Source organism: Penicillium psychrofluorescens (genome assembly GCF_964197705.1).
Source record: "Penicillium psychrofluorescens genome assembly, chromosome: 3".
Classification (NCBI taxonomy): domain Eukaryota; kingdom Fungi; phylum Ascomycota; class Eurotiomycetes; order Eurotiales; family Aspergillaceae; genus Penicillium; species Penicillium psychrofluorescens.
In genome coordinates, this window is record NC_133441.1 from 987,732 (window position 1) to 1,003,115 (window position 15,384).

General features: G+C 51.6%; 4 protein-coding genes across 4 annotated transcripts; 1 reads left to right on the forward strand and 3 right to left on the reverse strand.

The window, feature by feature from the left end:
* Nucleotides 1–1,163: 1,163 nt before the first annotated feature.
* PFLUO_LOCUS4504 (uncharacterized protein) lies at nucleotides 1,164–2,579 on the reverse strand (the record flags this gene model as incomplete). The annotated part of the gene is made up of 1 exon (XM_073781861.1): nucleotides 1,164–2,579. The coding sequence occupies one exon, from the start codon at nucleotides 2,577–2,579 to the stop codon at nucleotides 1,164–1,166; it is 1,416 nt and encodes a 471-aa protein (XP_073638574.1).
* Nucleotides 2,580–5,847: 3,268 nt separating this feature from the next.
* Nucleotides 5,848–9,315, reverse strand: PFLUO_LOCUS4505 (uncharacterized protein; the record flags this gene model as incomplete). The annotated part of the gene is made up of 1 exon (XM_073781862.1): nucleotides 5,848–9,315. One exon carries the CDS (start codon nucleotides 9,313–9,315, stop codon nucleotides 5,848–5,850), a length of 3,468 nt encoding a protein of 1,155 aa, XP_073638575.1.
* Nucleotides 9,316–10,446: 1,131 nt separating this feature from the next.
* PFLUO_LOCUS4506 (uncharacterized protein) lies at nucleotides 10,447–11,010 on the reverse strand (the record flags this gene model as incomplete). The annotated part of the gene is made up of 1 exon (XM_073781863.1): nucleotides 10,447–11,010. One exon carries the CDS (start codon nucleotides 11,008–11,010, stop codon nucleotides 10,447–10,449), a length of 564 nt encoding a protein of 187 aa, XP_073638576.1.
* A 1,080-nt stretch (nucleotides 11,011–12,090) lies between these two features.
* PFLUO_LOCUS4507 (uncharacterized protein) lies at nucleotides 12,091–13,731 on the forward strand (the record flags this gene model as incomplete). Its single annotated transcript, XM_073781864.1, has 1 exon — nucleotides 12,091–13,731. The coding sequence occupies one exon, from the start codon at nucleotides 12,091–12,093 to the stop codon at nucleotides 13,729–13,731; it is 1,641 nt and encodes a 546-aa protein (XP_073638577.1).
* Between the last annotated feature and the right edge of the window lie 1,653 nt (nucleotides 13,732–15,384).

Below are 15,384 nucleotides of genomic sequence, written 5' to 3' on the forward strand. Positions count from 1 at the left end.
TCAATAAAAAAAAAATGTCTTCCCAGACAAACCATCCCCACACACGGTTGAACCAAGTTGACCAATTCCAAGCAGACCGAGGAATTGGAGCACAGCGTGTGTGGGGCTGGAGACTGGGAAACGGTTATGAGAGAAGATGGATATAGACTACATACAGACCGCGGTCTCCAAGGACCAGACGGATCAGGATGCAATTGCTGCGAACGCAGGGCAAGCACAATAAGAAAACACCATCGAAGGATGAAAAAGCCCCAGTCCAATTCCAACCATGGAAAGAAGGATGGATATGATGAAAGACGGATGTTTAGAAAGGGGCCATTGGAATGGAATGGTAGGTAGACAGATTCATCAAAGGAATTTTGATGAATTTGGGATGGAAAAAAAAAAAAGTTTCAATAGTATCAAGAGAGAAAGTGTTGGAGTCCGAAGTGAAGAGAAGAAAAGAGAAGCGAAGTATTAACGCCAGAGCACATTAGCGTGAAGGGTAATGGGAATAATATACCGACATGAGAAGAAACAAAAGACGTGTAGGAAAGCAATCTATGGGGTAGTCACCGCCAAACACAAAATGCCAAGCAAAAGGGAAAAAAGAAGAAAGAGAAAATAAACCGAAGATATGAACCGAAGTCATGGGTAATCAACAAGAGGTCAGAATTTGTGGGCTTTGAATCGTTATCGTCGTGACTGCGGCTCCGGCAATTCGTCGGAACAAAATTCACCGAGCCACACAGGTGACACCATACCAGAAACCACGTTCCCAGAGAAGCATGGGCGAACCTGTGTGCGCATCGTGGACTGACCGGAGCATGCCAATGTCGCCGCGGGAGCGTTGTTTTCCTCTTTTTTTGGTGATTTTTGGAGAATTTTCGCTTTATCGACAACAACCAGCAGGTGCAGAACAAGGTACTTTTTTTCGCGAGGGACGCGACATGCCGGTTGCTCGAAAGCGAGGATTGGCGGCGAGAAAGTCAAAAAACAAGGGTGGGCATCGAATCAGATAAAGCAAAAAGAAACGGTATCATCGAAGAAGAAAAATCATGCAAATCGCCAAACGTCGCAAAGAATTCTAAAACACTCGAGACTCGGTGACCGAAGTCTCAGAAAGACAAAAAAGAAAAAGGATTAGACGTGCTGTCTCATCCAGAATCATGAGTAGAAACGAGTTAACCAGCGAGAATCGGCTGCAGGGAGGGGAAGGCATTGTTGCACATGTAGTTCTCTACATGCTTGGCACAATACATGCAACCGCACGAGGAACCGTGACCTGTCCAAACGCTCTGCGCAAAGGGCAGACCATATGCGGGAGTATGATGGTAGGACGGAGGTTGCGACCGGGGAGCCGATGGCGGCATGTACTGCGGGGGAGGCACATTCCAGGCCCTCGAGTACGGCGGCGGCGGGTTCGAATACGCCCAGGGCCCAACGGAATAGTAGTCGGGTGTGTTGGGTCCACTGTGGGGGGCGGACGGGGGCGAGTACTCGGACGCGGTCGGATTGAGCCAAGAATTCTCCAAGTGCAGACTGCGCTGGTACTGCAGTGGGATGGGCCCTTCGGGGGACATCAGGGGCTTGGTGGCACCCTGGTTGTTGCGGACGATGTTGGTGTCCAGAGGCGCCAGGGTCTGACGAGACTCCCGGGCCCGGGCATTCGCCTTCGCGCGCCAGGTGTCCCAGTGAGCGCGCCACGAGGCAAAGCCATCCTGCTGGTCGTATATGCGGTCGTGGATCTTCCAATCGAACGCGAAGAGCCATTCCAGCTCCATGCTGTTCAGCTCTGCAACGGCGATGTTGCTAACTTCCGCCCACGACTTATTCTGGAAGGTGTTGTCGTCAAGGAACTTGCTGCCCAGCAGCAAGGCCACGGTCAACATACGGTAGACCTGGCCATTGCCGGGGAAGAAGGCCCGTTGGGCAGAGAGCATGCGCATGCGGCTGGACAGGTAGAAGAGACCCAGCAGGATAGTCGAGCTTGGCAGGCGAGTCGAAGACAAGATCTGGTAGACGTATTTCCGAAACTGAGGGGGCACCGAAGATCCTGGGTAGATGCTTCGCGCGAAGTCAATATCTGCAAGGTTGATCTTGGTCTTGTACAAATCATACATTCCCTGAGCCATTTCCGCCACAAAGTCGGACATGCGATCCATCTCGTAATCCAGGTGGGTGGCGACACCTCCGGTGGCTTTCTCCTCCTTGCGGGGCTGTTCAACAGCAGGTTGCTGCTGCTGCATCGCGGCGATTTCCGAGCGGCGGTACTGTGGCGGAATCGCGCTATCCATGGGGGGAAGCTGGGTGTGGGTTCGGATTGGCGGGAGCGTGGTCGCCATGGGGCCGAACATCGGCTGCTGGCCCATGGTGCGCAGATCCTGGCTGGCTCGCATCGGGTGCAGGTTCATCGAAGCTGGCTTCGCATAGCACATGGACTGCGAGTACTGCTCGATGAATTCGGAGCCGCTCTGGTGGTAGCGATGCGAAAAGCCGGCCGGGCCCATCTGGTAGAACGGAGCGTTGTCCATGCGGCCGCTGTTGACGTGAGGAGGTGTGGGGGGCAGGCCGTGGCCTGGAACGAAGAAGGACGGCATCTCAAAGGGGTGAGGTAAGAGACACCAGATCAGGACGGGGAAGGGCAGACAAGTCTGGCCAAGGGACACACAAGAGTCAGCAAAAGAACCCTCTCTGGAGAGGACGCGAAGTGTGATGAGAGCGAAGAACGAACCGTCTACCGTTCCGCAGTGCCTGAGCCTGGAGGGAGGTGAGGGCGCAGCTCAGCGAGCGCGTCGCTCTGTTGTGATCGTAGGGAACGTCTCTAGTTGAATGACATTGAGGAATATTCAACCAACTGAATGGATAGAAGACAATAAAAACGAGGGAGCGAAGGAGTGTAGGGCGTGGTGACAATAGATTATTGACGCCAGGTCGGTACTCGGGTTGGGCCGAATTTGCGATCGCTTTTCCAGATCCAAAAAAATGGATTTCAAGAGCAAGCCAGAATGTCGAATCGAAGCGACTCAGACCACCGGGAGAGAGAAATCCTCGATGAGCCCCAAAAGGATTTTTTTTCCTTGGTGGATGACGCGCGGGAGGCGACGGGCCACCGGTCTGTTTTGGGGGGAAGGGGGATTTTTCAGTTCCTCGCGTGGAGGCTGGCAACGACACTTAGTGAAAAGCTCGTTGGTATGGGGAGGAGTCGAGGTTGTTGGAGAAGAGTAGAGCAGCGAAGAAAGATGGGGAGAGAGAGAGGTGGAAAAGAGGAAGGGGGGACAAAAGGGAGGAAGAGGAGGGTGAAGAAGTGAGGAATAGGGAAAGGGAAGGGAAGGGAAGGCGAGGGCCGTTCGTTCGGGGCTGAGTGTGAGTTGTGGTGCGGGCGACAGGCGAGAGTTGGTGCGTGTGGGTAATATTACCGTCATCAATACCAGGAGTGGTCTCGATCGTCCGCTGTTCATCCCCTTTTATTTTCGTTCCGGGGGGCAAAAAAACACCACCCACAAATTCTGTTTCGCAATAATTACGAAGGACAGTCGCCCCCGTCTTTTTCCAGAATCCATGTCTGCTAATAATAATGATCACTTGGAAATTTCGATCGATTATGGTATGATTCGCGTCTCCCTGTGACTGCTCCGTGGCGAGAGTGATGATGCATGGTACGGAAAACCGAATACGACAACGACCGGTGGACTCCAGGCAAATCCGGTGATGCAACGCCCGTGTCACTGGTTCTGCCTCTGGACCGGCACTACGCTTCAAATAGGAAAGGGCGGGAAGGAAAAAAACGAACAGAAAAAAAAAAGAACCGACTCGTGCGGCCCCACTGCGAACTGGCCGTTTACCGTACATTAGTAAACTCCCGTGCTTCACCGGGCAACACGACTCGTATAATAGTACATACTGTAAAGCCCTAAAAAATGGAGACGAGAAATGGAACAGTCGGAAGACAGGTCAGCAGGTCAGCTTACCTACTGTTGTGTACGAGCCCCATACTTGCACATTCCAGCCGTTGCTCCGCCTACCACCCGACGTCGGCACAACTCCTCGAACCCCATCCAAAGCGAACAAAACATGCCAGACAGATCGCACCTCCTAGCATATAGAGACAGACTTGAATAATAATCAATCAATCAATAAATGCTGCAACTGCGCAGTCTCTACTATAGCAGCAGCACGCACAGCCGCACAGATCACACGCCTCCCGGTCCAACCTCGCAAGGGCCCCCTTCTGCCCGGATGAACCCAACTCACCGACTTCGACTCGCCCAGCCCAATGATAATAGTGGGTGACTGGACCACACGCACACACACACGGCCCTCTGACTCATTCTCTGACTGGATAGTTACAGGCAGACAAGAAAACGTGGACCTGGAGCGGATCCCTGCAGTGAGCCTAATAGCGTCATGCCGCATGGCAGAAGAGGAGAGAGGGGGCACAGGAGTGATTAATAATTTGTTCTTATGTTCGGATGACGGCGGGTTCTTCTTCTAGAAGACTCATGCTTGTCCTGCTTGAAAGTAGTACGGTGCTGTTCCCTCCCAAAATGCCTCCTTAGGGGTATTGTTCTCGGCCCGGAAATATATCTTCATCTGCGAAACCAGCATACTTGCATAAACTAATCAATCGGCCAACACTGCCATGAAGATCCATTAAACTAAATAAGACCCAGGCTAGAGTCGGGCATTTTCTACTTCTACGACGTTTCGGGAAACCTGCAGGTGACGGCGCGCTCGCTAAATCAGTTCTCCGCCTCCTGCGGAACCCCTCCTCTTAACCTCGGAGTCGACCCCGCCAGACAGGGAAAAATCCGGGACATCGAATGGGCACGTACCCAACGGCGGGGGAGACGAAAACATCGACGTTAAGGCGGATCGACTCGGATGTTCTTTGCCGTCATAAATTGGATGTTAGTGTAGGTTTGGACCTCGCCACCCACACCCGACTGGTGTATAGAATGTAGCCTACGTCCTTCCCAAATGCCTCGGTGGTTAGAGTATTGTTCTCCCGCCGGACTTCCGGAAATATGAAACGGTCTCTCATTCACCCGCAGGCCTTTGTTTGTAGACCTTCCACGATGCCACTACTCTATACTACCCAAAATCATAGCATGGCCGTGGATATCCATTTTACGACAGGGAGAGGGTAATAGACCTTTGTCATCGTTATATATTCACCGCCGTCATGTGTTCCGGGTTGAACTACGCATCTTTGGACTATAGAGGGCTCTGGAAGCCACTTATACTTTCATGTGCAATGTTGGTCGTGATCAACTCTCCATAGAGTAGTGGAGAGGTCAAAAGGTCCTGAAGCTTTTACGACCGAGTTCCAGATTTTGAGCAATAGTATCATAAGGTTACCCGAGATTATTCTATCCAAGGATTCATCGCCAAGCTCAACTCCGAGGAAACAAACAGGAAGGACCCCGCCAACTTAGTTGGGGTTGGTATTTCTATCATGCTAAGCTTTTGAATTTTGAATTTTGCGACAGGCCAAGTAAGGCACCCAGAAAAGAGGAATGCAATAATAATAAACGCAACCTCCGTACCCTATCGCATCGGCGAGGCAACAAGAGAATCGGCAAGAAACACAATAGCCTGCCAGCTAGATAACAGAGGGATATCATTAAGACTCGAATTCCCGCACAGGGGGGCAAAAACACAGACATTGGGGGGGGGATTAACAAACACATGTACTCGTATACTCGATAAGTCGTCAGGAAGAAAGGAAGCAAGGAGAGGTAAAAGCAGCCTAGCCTCCTTCCATCACCATCAAGAGCTCCAGCTCTAGCTCCAATCTAACTCCGCAACGTAGCCCGAGAGATAAAAAGAAAAGTCGTAAATCGTGAGAGAGGCTGGGCCACCACATCACTCGTCTTTCAAGCTGCCCACCAGATTGCGAAGCACGTCCATGATAACAGCCTCGTCTTTGGGCTCGCCGCCGGGGAACGAGCTCTCCGTGGCATCGCCCAAAACGCGCGCACGCGCACTCCGGAGGACCTCTCGGATGTAGTTCTTATCCTCGTAGTCCTCCATAAGGACGTTCTCGAAGTCGTCGATTGCCTTGTTTGCTCGCTCGGTGAACGAGGATGACTCTGAGGGCCCGGCTGGCGCTGGGCTGGGCTGTACAGAACGCGGCTGCGGCGGCTGGTGCTGCTGTGGTCGAGACTGGGCTGAAGGCAAACCGGATGAAATATGCTGTCGCGGTTGCTGCGGCTGCGGCTGCGGCTGTTGTTGTGATGGAGGTGGCGCCTGTTGGTGGGGTGGATGAGAAGGTTGTCGCTGGGCTGGCTGTTGATGCGGAGTTTGAAATGGAGGACCGGCGGATGGAGCGTAGGTCTGAGGTGGTGGGTTTGTGTGCGGTGGCGGCTGCTGCGAAGAAGGAGGCTTTTGTTGTGAGGGATAAGGGGATTGCTGCTGCGATGGGCCCTGGGCCGGTCGTGGCGTCTGTGACTGCCGGGGTGGAACTGCCTGCGGAGGAGGATCGGCGGCGTAGGGAGAGGTGTAGGTTGAAGGGATGGTCTTCGCAAAGGCAGCTGGCAGGTTGCTGCGGATAGGATTCGGAATGGGAAAGGATGCAGGAGTCGGGGCAGGAGCTGTAGCCGGAGCTGGAACCGGAACCGGAACCGGAGATGGAGATGGGCCCGCGGTTGAAGCAGCAGGTGGCGGTGGCTTCGCCGGCGGATGGTATGGACTGGAGTGTTGAGGAGGGGCCGTCGCCGCTGCAGCAGGAGGAGGAGGGAACGGATTGGAAGGCATAGAAGGGAATTGGAACTGTTGATGTTGATGTTGACGTTGATGCTGGTTGGGCCCCGAGGCTTGCGCGTTCGGATACGAGTGACCCATAGGAGGCATGTACTGCTGAGGAGGAGGAGGGCCAGCAGGGGGTTGAGACGGCTGCGGCGGCGGCGCAGGCGGCGGTGATGGACGTCGCTTTTTCTCTTTCTCAACCGAGGCACCAGGCCGGAGCTGCCACGACCATCCCTTGCCATCTCGCTCAGCATGCATGAACAGATGACCGTTGCCGTTGAGGTTGTGCCGCACACTGGATGTCCAGCCCTCCGTCTCGCACTTGAAGCGGAAGTACGGATACTTCAGCTTCAGCGCGCGGTAGATCTGTTTCAGCGTCATTGGTGTTCCGGCTTCCGTCAGAGCATCGAAAATGAGAACGGCGTAGTTGTAAGGAGGCTTGGCCAAATCTTCTGGAGTGTAGGCAGACTCGGGAGGGTAGTTGGGCGATGGTGACCGGGAAGGCTTGCGCTTCTTGACAGGCGGAGGCTTGGCTGGCGGTTCAGGCTGCTGCTCTGCTTGTCCACCCTCGGTCGAGGGGAGGGGGTAATCCATGGGCGTGCTATCGCCCTTCTTCCGCTTGTTATACTTCCGTTTCTCGGCAGGTTTGGATGCAGGCGGCGACTCGGTGCCAACGGGCTCCTTGCTGGTTGTCTTTCCAGCCTTGGTGGGCCGAATTGCCGTCGGCGCCGCCGGCGGTGGTGTAATGCCGCCGTTGGCTTCGCGTTTGGCGGCTACCTTCTGTTCCCTTGCCAGCTCTGCACGCTCGCGCTTGGACATGATCCCATCCTTGGGCGGTCGACCAGGTCCGCGCCGGCGGGCGGGCTGTTGGTCATTATCGCCCTCGATGGATTTCACGGCTCTTGTGGAATCAGAATCCTTGTTCTTGAGAGCGAGTTTCGTGCTCTTTGAATCCTTGGGTTCCGCGCTGTCGCTGACAGCAATATCCAGGTCATCGAGCTCGTGCTCGGCATCGACCGAACCACTATCCGCTTCCTCTTCTTCAGCCGCTTGCTCTTCCATCCGATCGGCTCCTGTTTCACCGATGGGGACGTCCGGTAACAAGAATCGGATGCGCACGCCTCCGATCTGAACATAATCACCACTGTGCAACGGGCGCACTTGGCCAGGAGAGAGCCAGTCGGCTCCAATAAACGCTCCATTTCGTCCCATGACTTCCATTTCAAAAAGGTTGCGATCAAAGTTGTAAGAAATGCGTACATGTCTTCGGGAGATACCTCGATGGCCTGCGGCGCTGCCGTCAATCGTGGTCGGGGGGTGGATGGGGATGGTAGGACAGGAGTCCGGGGACGGAAGCAACGCCAGCGTATCGACTGGCTTTGCGTCACCGTTGCCCTCCTGTAAAGACTGCATCGCAAGAGCATTATAGTCGGTAACTGTGGTGGTAGTTGGCTGTTGTAATTGAGCCGGGTTCGCGTGGGTGGGCACAGCAGACCCATCATATGAGGATTTTGATGATCGTCGACTGAGATTCAAATTGGCCGGGAGGTGCGGAGGAACATCGGGATCGAAACCCATAATGCCTCCACGGTCACTCACTACACTGCCCATCATGGCAGCGCTCTCTTCCTGTTTGACACGGTTTGGGGTGTGCGAGGTGTTTCCGCCACTGGAGCTCTTTGCCCGAGAACTCCTCACGGCCTGCCGATACTGGATCTCCCGCTGGTGCGCAGCACGTGCGGCTCGTACATCTCGACCGAGAATAAATGAGTAGGTATTGACATAAAAATGCCCATCATCAAACTCCAACTTGGCAAACGCTTGGATCCGAGGTTCCGATCCGGCCGTTGATGCCGACCCATCTTGATATCCCAGAGCCGACAGATCAGCACTTTGGGAAAGATAAGCGGCCGTAAGCATCTCGTTCTGCTGGAGGGCCTCCAAGGCGTTTTTCGGGGCTGCCGTGAAGTCTAAGGGCGGTAGGAGTGACGGTTGCTCGAGGTTCGACTTGGGAATTAGTGGATCGGAGATACTGTTCGTTGCATCCGACGCATGGCGCCCATTTTCTTGTCCCATGCCCGACCCAGAGAAGATATCGCCAACGGTTGGCCCATTCGACAGATCCTGCAGCCCCGTTGACATTGAGGCTAGATCCGTCGGCGCAGCAGTTGAGTCGCCATCTAAGTCTTCCATCTTCACATGTGAGGTACTGCTGTGGCGCTGGTGTTGCGCTGCAGCATTCTGGCCGTGCACAGCATTCGATTTGTTTCCGAGTAGTTGAGCGAGCAGGGCACTGGCGGCAGATTGCGTATTGGTGTCCCTTTCGGAGGAAAAAGTGTGCTCGGATGGTTCTGACTTTATTCCGGTCATATCCATTGTGGGAAGGCCGTGGGGAACGGCGGCCGAGGAGACAGGAGAGTTCTGCATATCGCGGATTGCGGAGTCGCCGGTGGTAGTAGGAGGAGGCGTTGGAGTCGTTCGCGGGGCGTCATTGGACTGCGAGCCATAATCGTATATGGGCGATTCCGGACCTGGATCAGGTGGTCGATGGCCCACGGCTGGCGCAGTCATGGTCTGCGACGACATGGCTGGGGGAAGCGAGGGAGAAGAAGAACAGAAGCTGAAGTTCTCGTTGGGGCGGGCGGTGAGAAGTGAATGCCTGGTCTGTCAGGCTATACTCCTTGCTTCTGCGTCTTCATCCTCGCTTTTTTTTGGCTGCTGATGAAACTATCAACAGAAATTTTGGTTCATGTGCAGTCACTACTATTCTCTGTAGGCGACGATGGTGTTTTCGCAGCACTTCCTCCCTCTTTTGATCCCCTCGGCCCATCCGCTGGCCTCCCGGTCAAATTTTCTCTCCCGCCCCGCCCAATAATCTTCTCCGGCTGCCTCCTCCGATCCACTTGGAGTGCCTGGTTCCTACTGGGCTGGGCTCCTCGATCTGCACGGACAATCCACCCCAGTCTCTGCACCGAACCTTCGAGTGATCATTGATCCTTCAATCTGATGGGCGATCACTACACCAATATTAGGTTTTCTATATATTGAACTTCATATAATAGAGAGGGTTTGTTCGATCTCCTTGAATTCCCCTTTCGCATCACCCAGCTAGAAGCTCATATGTACTGGATAGACGAACATTATCTGGAGGAAAAGGATCGCCGGGCATTTTAAAATAGGCTGCAGGAAACCTACACTTCGATGCGAAGAGTAGTCTTAAGTGGTAATTACTCAGAGTCAGTTATGTCTCATCCTGCCGGGCTCGTAGGAAGAAGAAATTCGATCGAATCTTCAAAAAAGAAAACATTTCGACAAAACGATTTAAGGGTGTCTAGGCTCCATTGTCGGTCTTGTGAAGGCGAAACGTGGACATGCAGGCCACAAGAATTATTGGCTTCGATTAAGTATTGCTTGCCAACAACGCGAAACAGCTGCCGGACTTCTTCTCTCCAACTGCTGCTAGGGTGGTATTGGAGGATGGGTGAAACAATCTCGATAGGCCCTAAACATCGTAAGAAAGCTAACAATAGGGTATGCGAGTAATTTAGCATAGAATAGAGCCGAGGCGAGAGGGTTCAAGTTAAGTAAGAGGGTTGGTTTGGAAGGAAGAGAGTTGAAAGTTGAAGAAAGAGCGAAAGTAGGCCAGAGAAAGAACTCGCTGAACCTATGCGTTTCGGCTTTCTGCTAAGGTAGAAAGCGCATACCTTGTCCTCGTGCCTACAACTCCTCCAACTTCTTCTCTCGCAAGTAGTCTTTCAGACTGAAATCCCCTTCCTGCAATTCATCTAGCTCTCCGTCCCACATGAAGACATTGCCATCGACTGTTTCTTCACGACCGACGCCGACATCCAATAAATTGATCTCACAGGCATGAATATAATATTTTTCCGTTTCATAGGCAATGAGTCGATCCAGACGTTTCTGCGACAGGATCTCGCATGCCACTCCCTCGACCGCATGGCCGGGCGGTCCATCGATAAGTGCAGGGTATGGTCCCCAGAGTCGAATTTGATAGCCGATCACGCGTGCAGGACGTAGCTGGGGCGGCTTTGCTACTTGCAAAACTTTGGCCAAGGTCGGCGAGTCCATTAGAGTGCCGTAGAAAAAATACCATCCTTTGTCCGTGATGTCGTAGGGCCAGGGAAATGAAGGCTGTTCATCAGCTTCTGCTGTTTCAATGGAAAAGCTAGATTCAGACTGTTTTTCAGCATCTGTCTTCGCGTCTTCGTTGAGGAATTTACGTGCCATCGGAGACAGCGTTGACCGCGTTGGTTTATCCATGATGATCTAGTAGTTTAGTTAGCGACATTTATCTTTAGTTGTTATTTGTTGGCCTACCTGTTAGTAGTGGGTGTAGTCTTGCAGGCCTTTGTATGTAGAAGTTTACTTTAAGCGGAACTGATGACGTCAAAATTAGTGTGTTGATAGAGTGTACGACATGATTTGTCTTTGTCTTCCAAGACCCCACGACAAATACGGATTCCAAGTGAGCGTGGTTCGAACAACACCTGAGCGTGGTTCGAAACATAAGCCCCACCGTGGTTCAAAGTCACGTGATGGTTGTTCAAACCACCATCAGGTATATTCGAACCACGCTCAGCTATCACCACTATAAAAAATAGTTTCTTATATAGGAGCGATCTAAATAAATAGGGGGTTTCAACTTCCGCTCTAACTAGCATATAACGGGTTCTAGGTGAACGTGGTTCGAGAACCACCTGATCGTGGTTTGAGAAAGCATCCCGTGACTTCGAACCACGCTCAGGTGCTCTTCGAACCACGCTCAGCTACCACCACAAAAAAAAACCCTCTTATGTAAGAGCGATCGCCCTATTCAGAGGATTCAACTTCCGCTTTTACTAGTATAGAAAATTTATAGATAGCCTTGTATATATACAATCTAACTATAATTTAGTACTAAATCTACGATTAATATACATCTAATTTTAACATATCATTCATATAATTATAAATCAAATACAAGAGGTAGATAGATGATTGTGGGTCGAACTAAGGGCTTTTAAATCTGATCGTGGTTCGAAAGAAAGGGGTATGTGGGTCAAATTCTCGAACCACGCTCAACGTTTTTCGAACCACGTTCAGCTGTGTGCCTGCGCGGCATCGGGAAAATTATCATTGATCATCTGGGGATGGTCCGCCGTTAACAGTAATTTGCGGAAGGACCGGTTAGCTGATATAAGCTTTAAAGGTCCCATGGTTGCCCATGAGGCCACCCCCCAATCCTAGATCGCTTTTGGTGACGTTTCGAATGGCGAAGAGGCAGCAAGCCGTTTTAAAACCACCTCCCCTCAGCTCATAGCTGACTTCTTTGGCCGTCGTTGTTCGGCAATTTCTACAACCATGTCGTCCCAAACGGACTCAGAAATCCCTCTCACGGGGGAAGCTGTCTGTCCAGTACTTAACGGTGAGACGAATGATATTATACGAAGCTTCAGAGAAAGACATGTCCTGAGGCAAGGTCTTCACCAGCGACACATTCAGATGATTGGTTTGGCCGGCACAGTCGGCTCAGGGCTATTCCTCAACTCTGGCCAAGCACTCGCAACGGGAGGGCCTCTAGGTGCCTTCCTTGGGTACACTGTCGTTGGGCTTGTTGCTTCTAGTGTCGTCCTCGCTACCGGGGAGATGGGCGCTTTAGTGCCTCTTAGTGGCGGTCTCATCCGCTATACAGAATTCTTCTTCGATCCTGCCATGTCCTTTGCTAACGGATGGAATCAAGTATGCTCATACTTGGTGACTATCCCTACCGAGATCGTGGCAGCTTCGATCTTGGTTGAATTCTGGATTACTATCAGCGGCGCAATATGGGTCACTATTTTCGGTATGCTGATACTCGTCACTGCGCTATTTCTCATCCGAGTCTATGGGGAGCTTGAGTTTGCGTTTGCAATGCTGAAGATCTTACTGGTCCTGGGTGTAAATATCATGGCGCTTGTGATTACGTGCGGCGGAGGACCAAGTGGCCAATCGATTGGATTCAAATATTGGGCAGACCCAGGGCCCTTAGTCCAATACCTTGGTATCAAGGGTGCTTTGGGTCGATTTCTCGGTTTCTGGTCGACACTGAACAATGCAGTATTTGCATACTCCGGAGTTCAAAATATCACCCTTGCTGGAGCTGAGACAAGATCTCCAAGACAGGCCATCCCAAAGGCAACAAAGCGCATACTGGTCCGCATCCCGGTCTTTTATATCCTGTCCATATTCATGATCGGTTTGGTTATTCCTTCGAATGACCCCAACCTCCTTCATTTAACTGGAACAGCTTCCCAATCCCCCTTTGTTATTGCGGCTCGTCGGGCAGGGATACAGGATGCACCCTCGATTATTAATGCCGCTATACTCGCTTCAGCTTGGTCGGCTGGCAATTCATTTATCCTTTTCGGCTCCCGAATTCTCTTTGGTATGACAATGCAGGGCCATGCCCCTGCAGTCTTCGCCCGGCTGAACCGATTCAGTGTGCCTTACGTGGCGATCAGCTTGTTCGGGGCCTTTATGTCCTTGGGGTATATGGTCGTCTCTAAGTCAGCATACACAGTCTTTGGCTGGCTGCAGGCCTTTGTGGCGATCTCTAATTTAGTGGACTGGGCGGTTATCTGTGTCGCATATCTCCGATTCTACTACGGTTGCAAGAAGCAGGGGATCGACCGCTACAGAGAGCTCCCGTGGGCTGCCCCTTTTCAACCTTACTCAACCTGGGTTTCGCTTGTGCTGATCCTCCTTTTACTTTTGACTGGAGGCTTCAGCACATTTATCCATGGCCACTGGAGTGCTGAAACATTTGTCTCATCGTACATCAACATTCCAATCTTCCTGGCTCTATACTTTGGCTACAAATGGTGGAAGAAAACGCGTATCCTCGCTTTGGTGAATATTCCGATTGTTGGCTTGATACAGTTTTACCTCAGCGAAGAAAATCTCGAGCCTGAACCACCACGCAAAAAAAAGGGACTTGCGAAACTCAACGTTCTCTGGTCGTAGTTTCACCGGCTGCAGCCAGGGGATGCGAGAGCCTGAAACGACGAGATATTTTATGTAGAAAGCCATAGAAGGATATATAGAGCTAGGATCTCAGCGTGTGCAGATTGATTAACCGCTGGGCATCGGAGCAGGTGACCGCTATTGGGTGTCCCAATCAGACCGCATTGGTACGATAGACCGAAAGAGAAAACATAGATGGGTTAACAAGGAGACTGAAATTAAGCACACTGAGAAAATCACAAGCTGCTCCGCTAGTCCAATCTCGACCAGTTCCACACGTGTGGCTTCTTCCAGCGCCCAAAAAGACTTTATCCCAACCCGTACAACTCCTTTCGCCTTTTTGTATGGTTGGGCAAGACTCCCGCAAATTCCCGCGAGCTCTCTTCGCCCTGCGGAAGCTTTTTTCAGTCTCCATTGCTCAATCCCACTTGTCTTTCGACAGACCCAGCGGGGTTTCAACTGAACTAGTACACTGAAGCAGTGACAGTAGGCGAATATGACGCCTCATCAAAGTCGGTGACAGTAATGGTATTGGCCTGGTTTATTTCCCAAGTAGTAATATCCAATGATTGCGCTGGGTTTCCAACATTTTGGAAATTTATATAACCACTACCATCATTCCATGATACAGACAAGAAAGCATTTCCGCATATTCCAGGCGTCAACGTTTCGGGAGGGTCAACTGCGTAGGAAGAATAAGTTCAGCCACGGTTGTGTAAGAGGAGGATATGAAGATCAACTAGAAGACTTCTAATGTACTTACCACCGACGCAGTTGTTGTTCGAATCAAAAACCCCAATACTAGAGTCGCTAAGCCCTGTACATCCGAGGTAGTTGTCGATTTGAACCCAACAATTGCTATCGTCACCATTGGCAACGAAGGTAAGAGTTTGAGTATAGGCCAACTTGGCTAGGAAGGCGGTTGTCAGAAAAGTATTGAGCAGATACATGATGAAGGTTGGCTAGAGGTTGGCTAGAAGATGCAAATAGGGGGGAGACAGCTTCGTTAAATACTGTTGCGGCTTCTTCAGCAGCCTCATTCAAGCTCATGATTTCGCCCCAAACTCAACTAGTATACAAAGTTTCGGTTTCAACTCGAAGGTACCCGCCCCCAAGCAAGACGCCTGATCGCTGCGCCACGCGCTAAACCGATGTCAAAAAGAACCACAAAAAATAGAAAAAAGAGAGCACAAAGGAAGGAAAAGTCCTAATGAATGCAGTGGGTACAGCGAACGGGAATGGAAGGGGAAAGAGACCAGGGATAGTGAAATCAGAGAATGATGATCGTGTCCACGAACAGTTCAGCTGCCTTGGCTCGTTGTATGCTACACCGAAGTATTGATGTCTAAGTATATCTAGGGGTAATAGGGACTACCATCATCATACAGCAGCCTAAGGGTGGATCATGGACTGAAATCACGAAGAATAAGGCGTGCTGAAGGATTGAATTGTGGGGTAGGAGAACATTCTCTACGAAGAAACCAATGGGAAGCCAGTAGTCCCCGATCGCCCACAATTAAGCCGCTTAGTTTGAGTGATTAATATTGCACAGCAGTGGTCCTATTTGGGGGCGAGTACTATTCATAGTGATGATTCGCGCTTGTGGGTAACCTAGAATACCTGTGGATAGCAGACAGCCCCTGATTTCCTAGA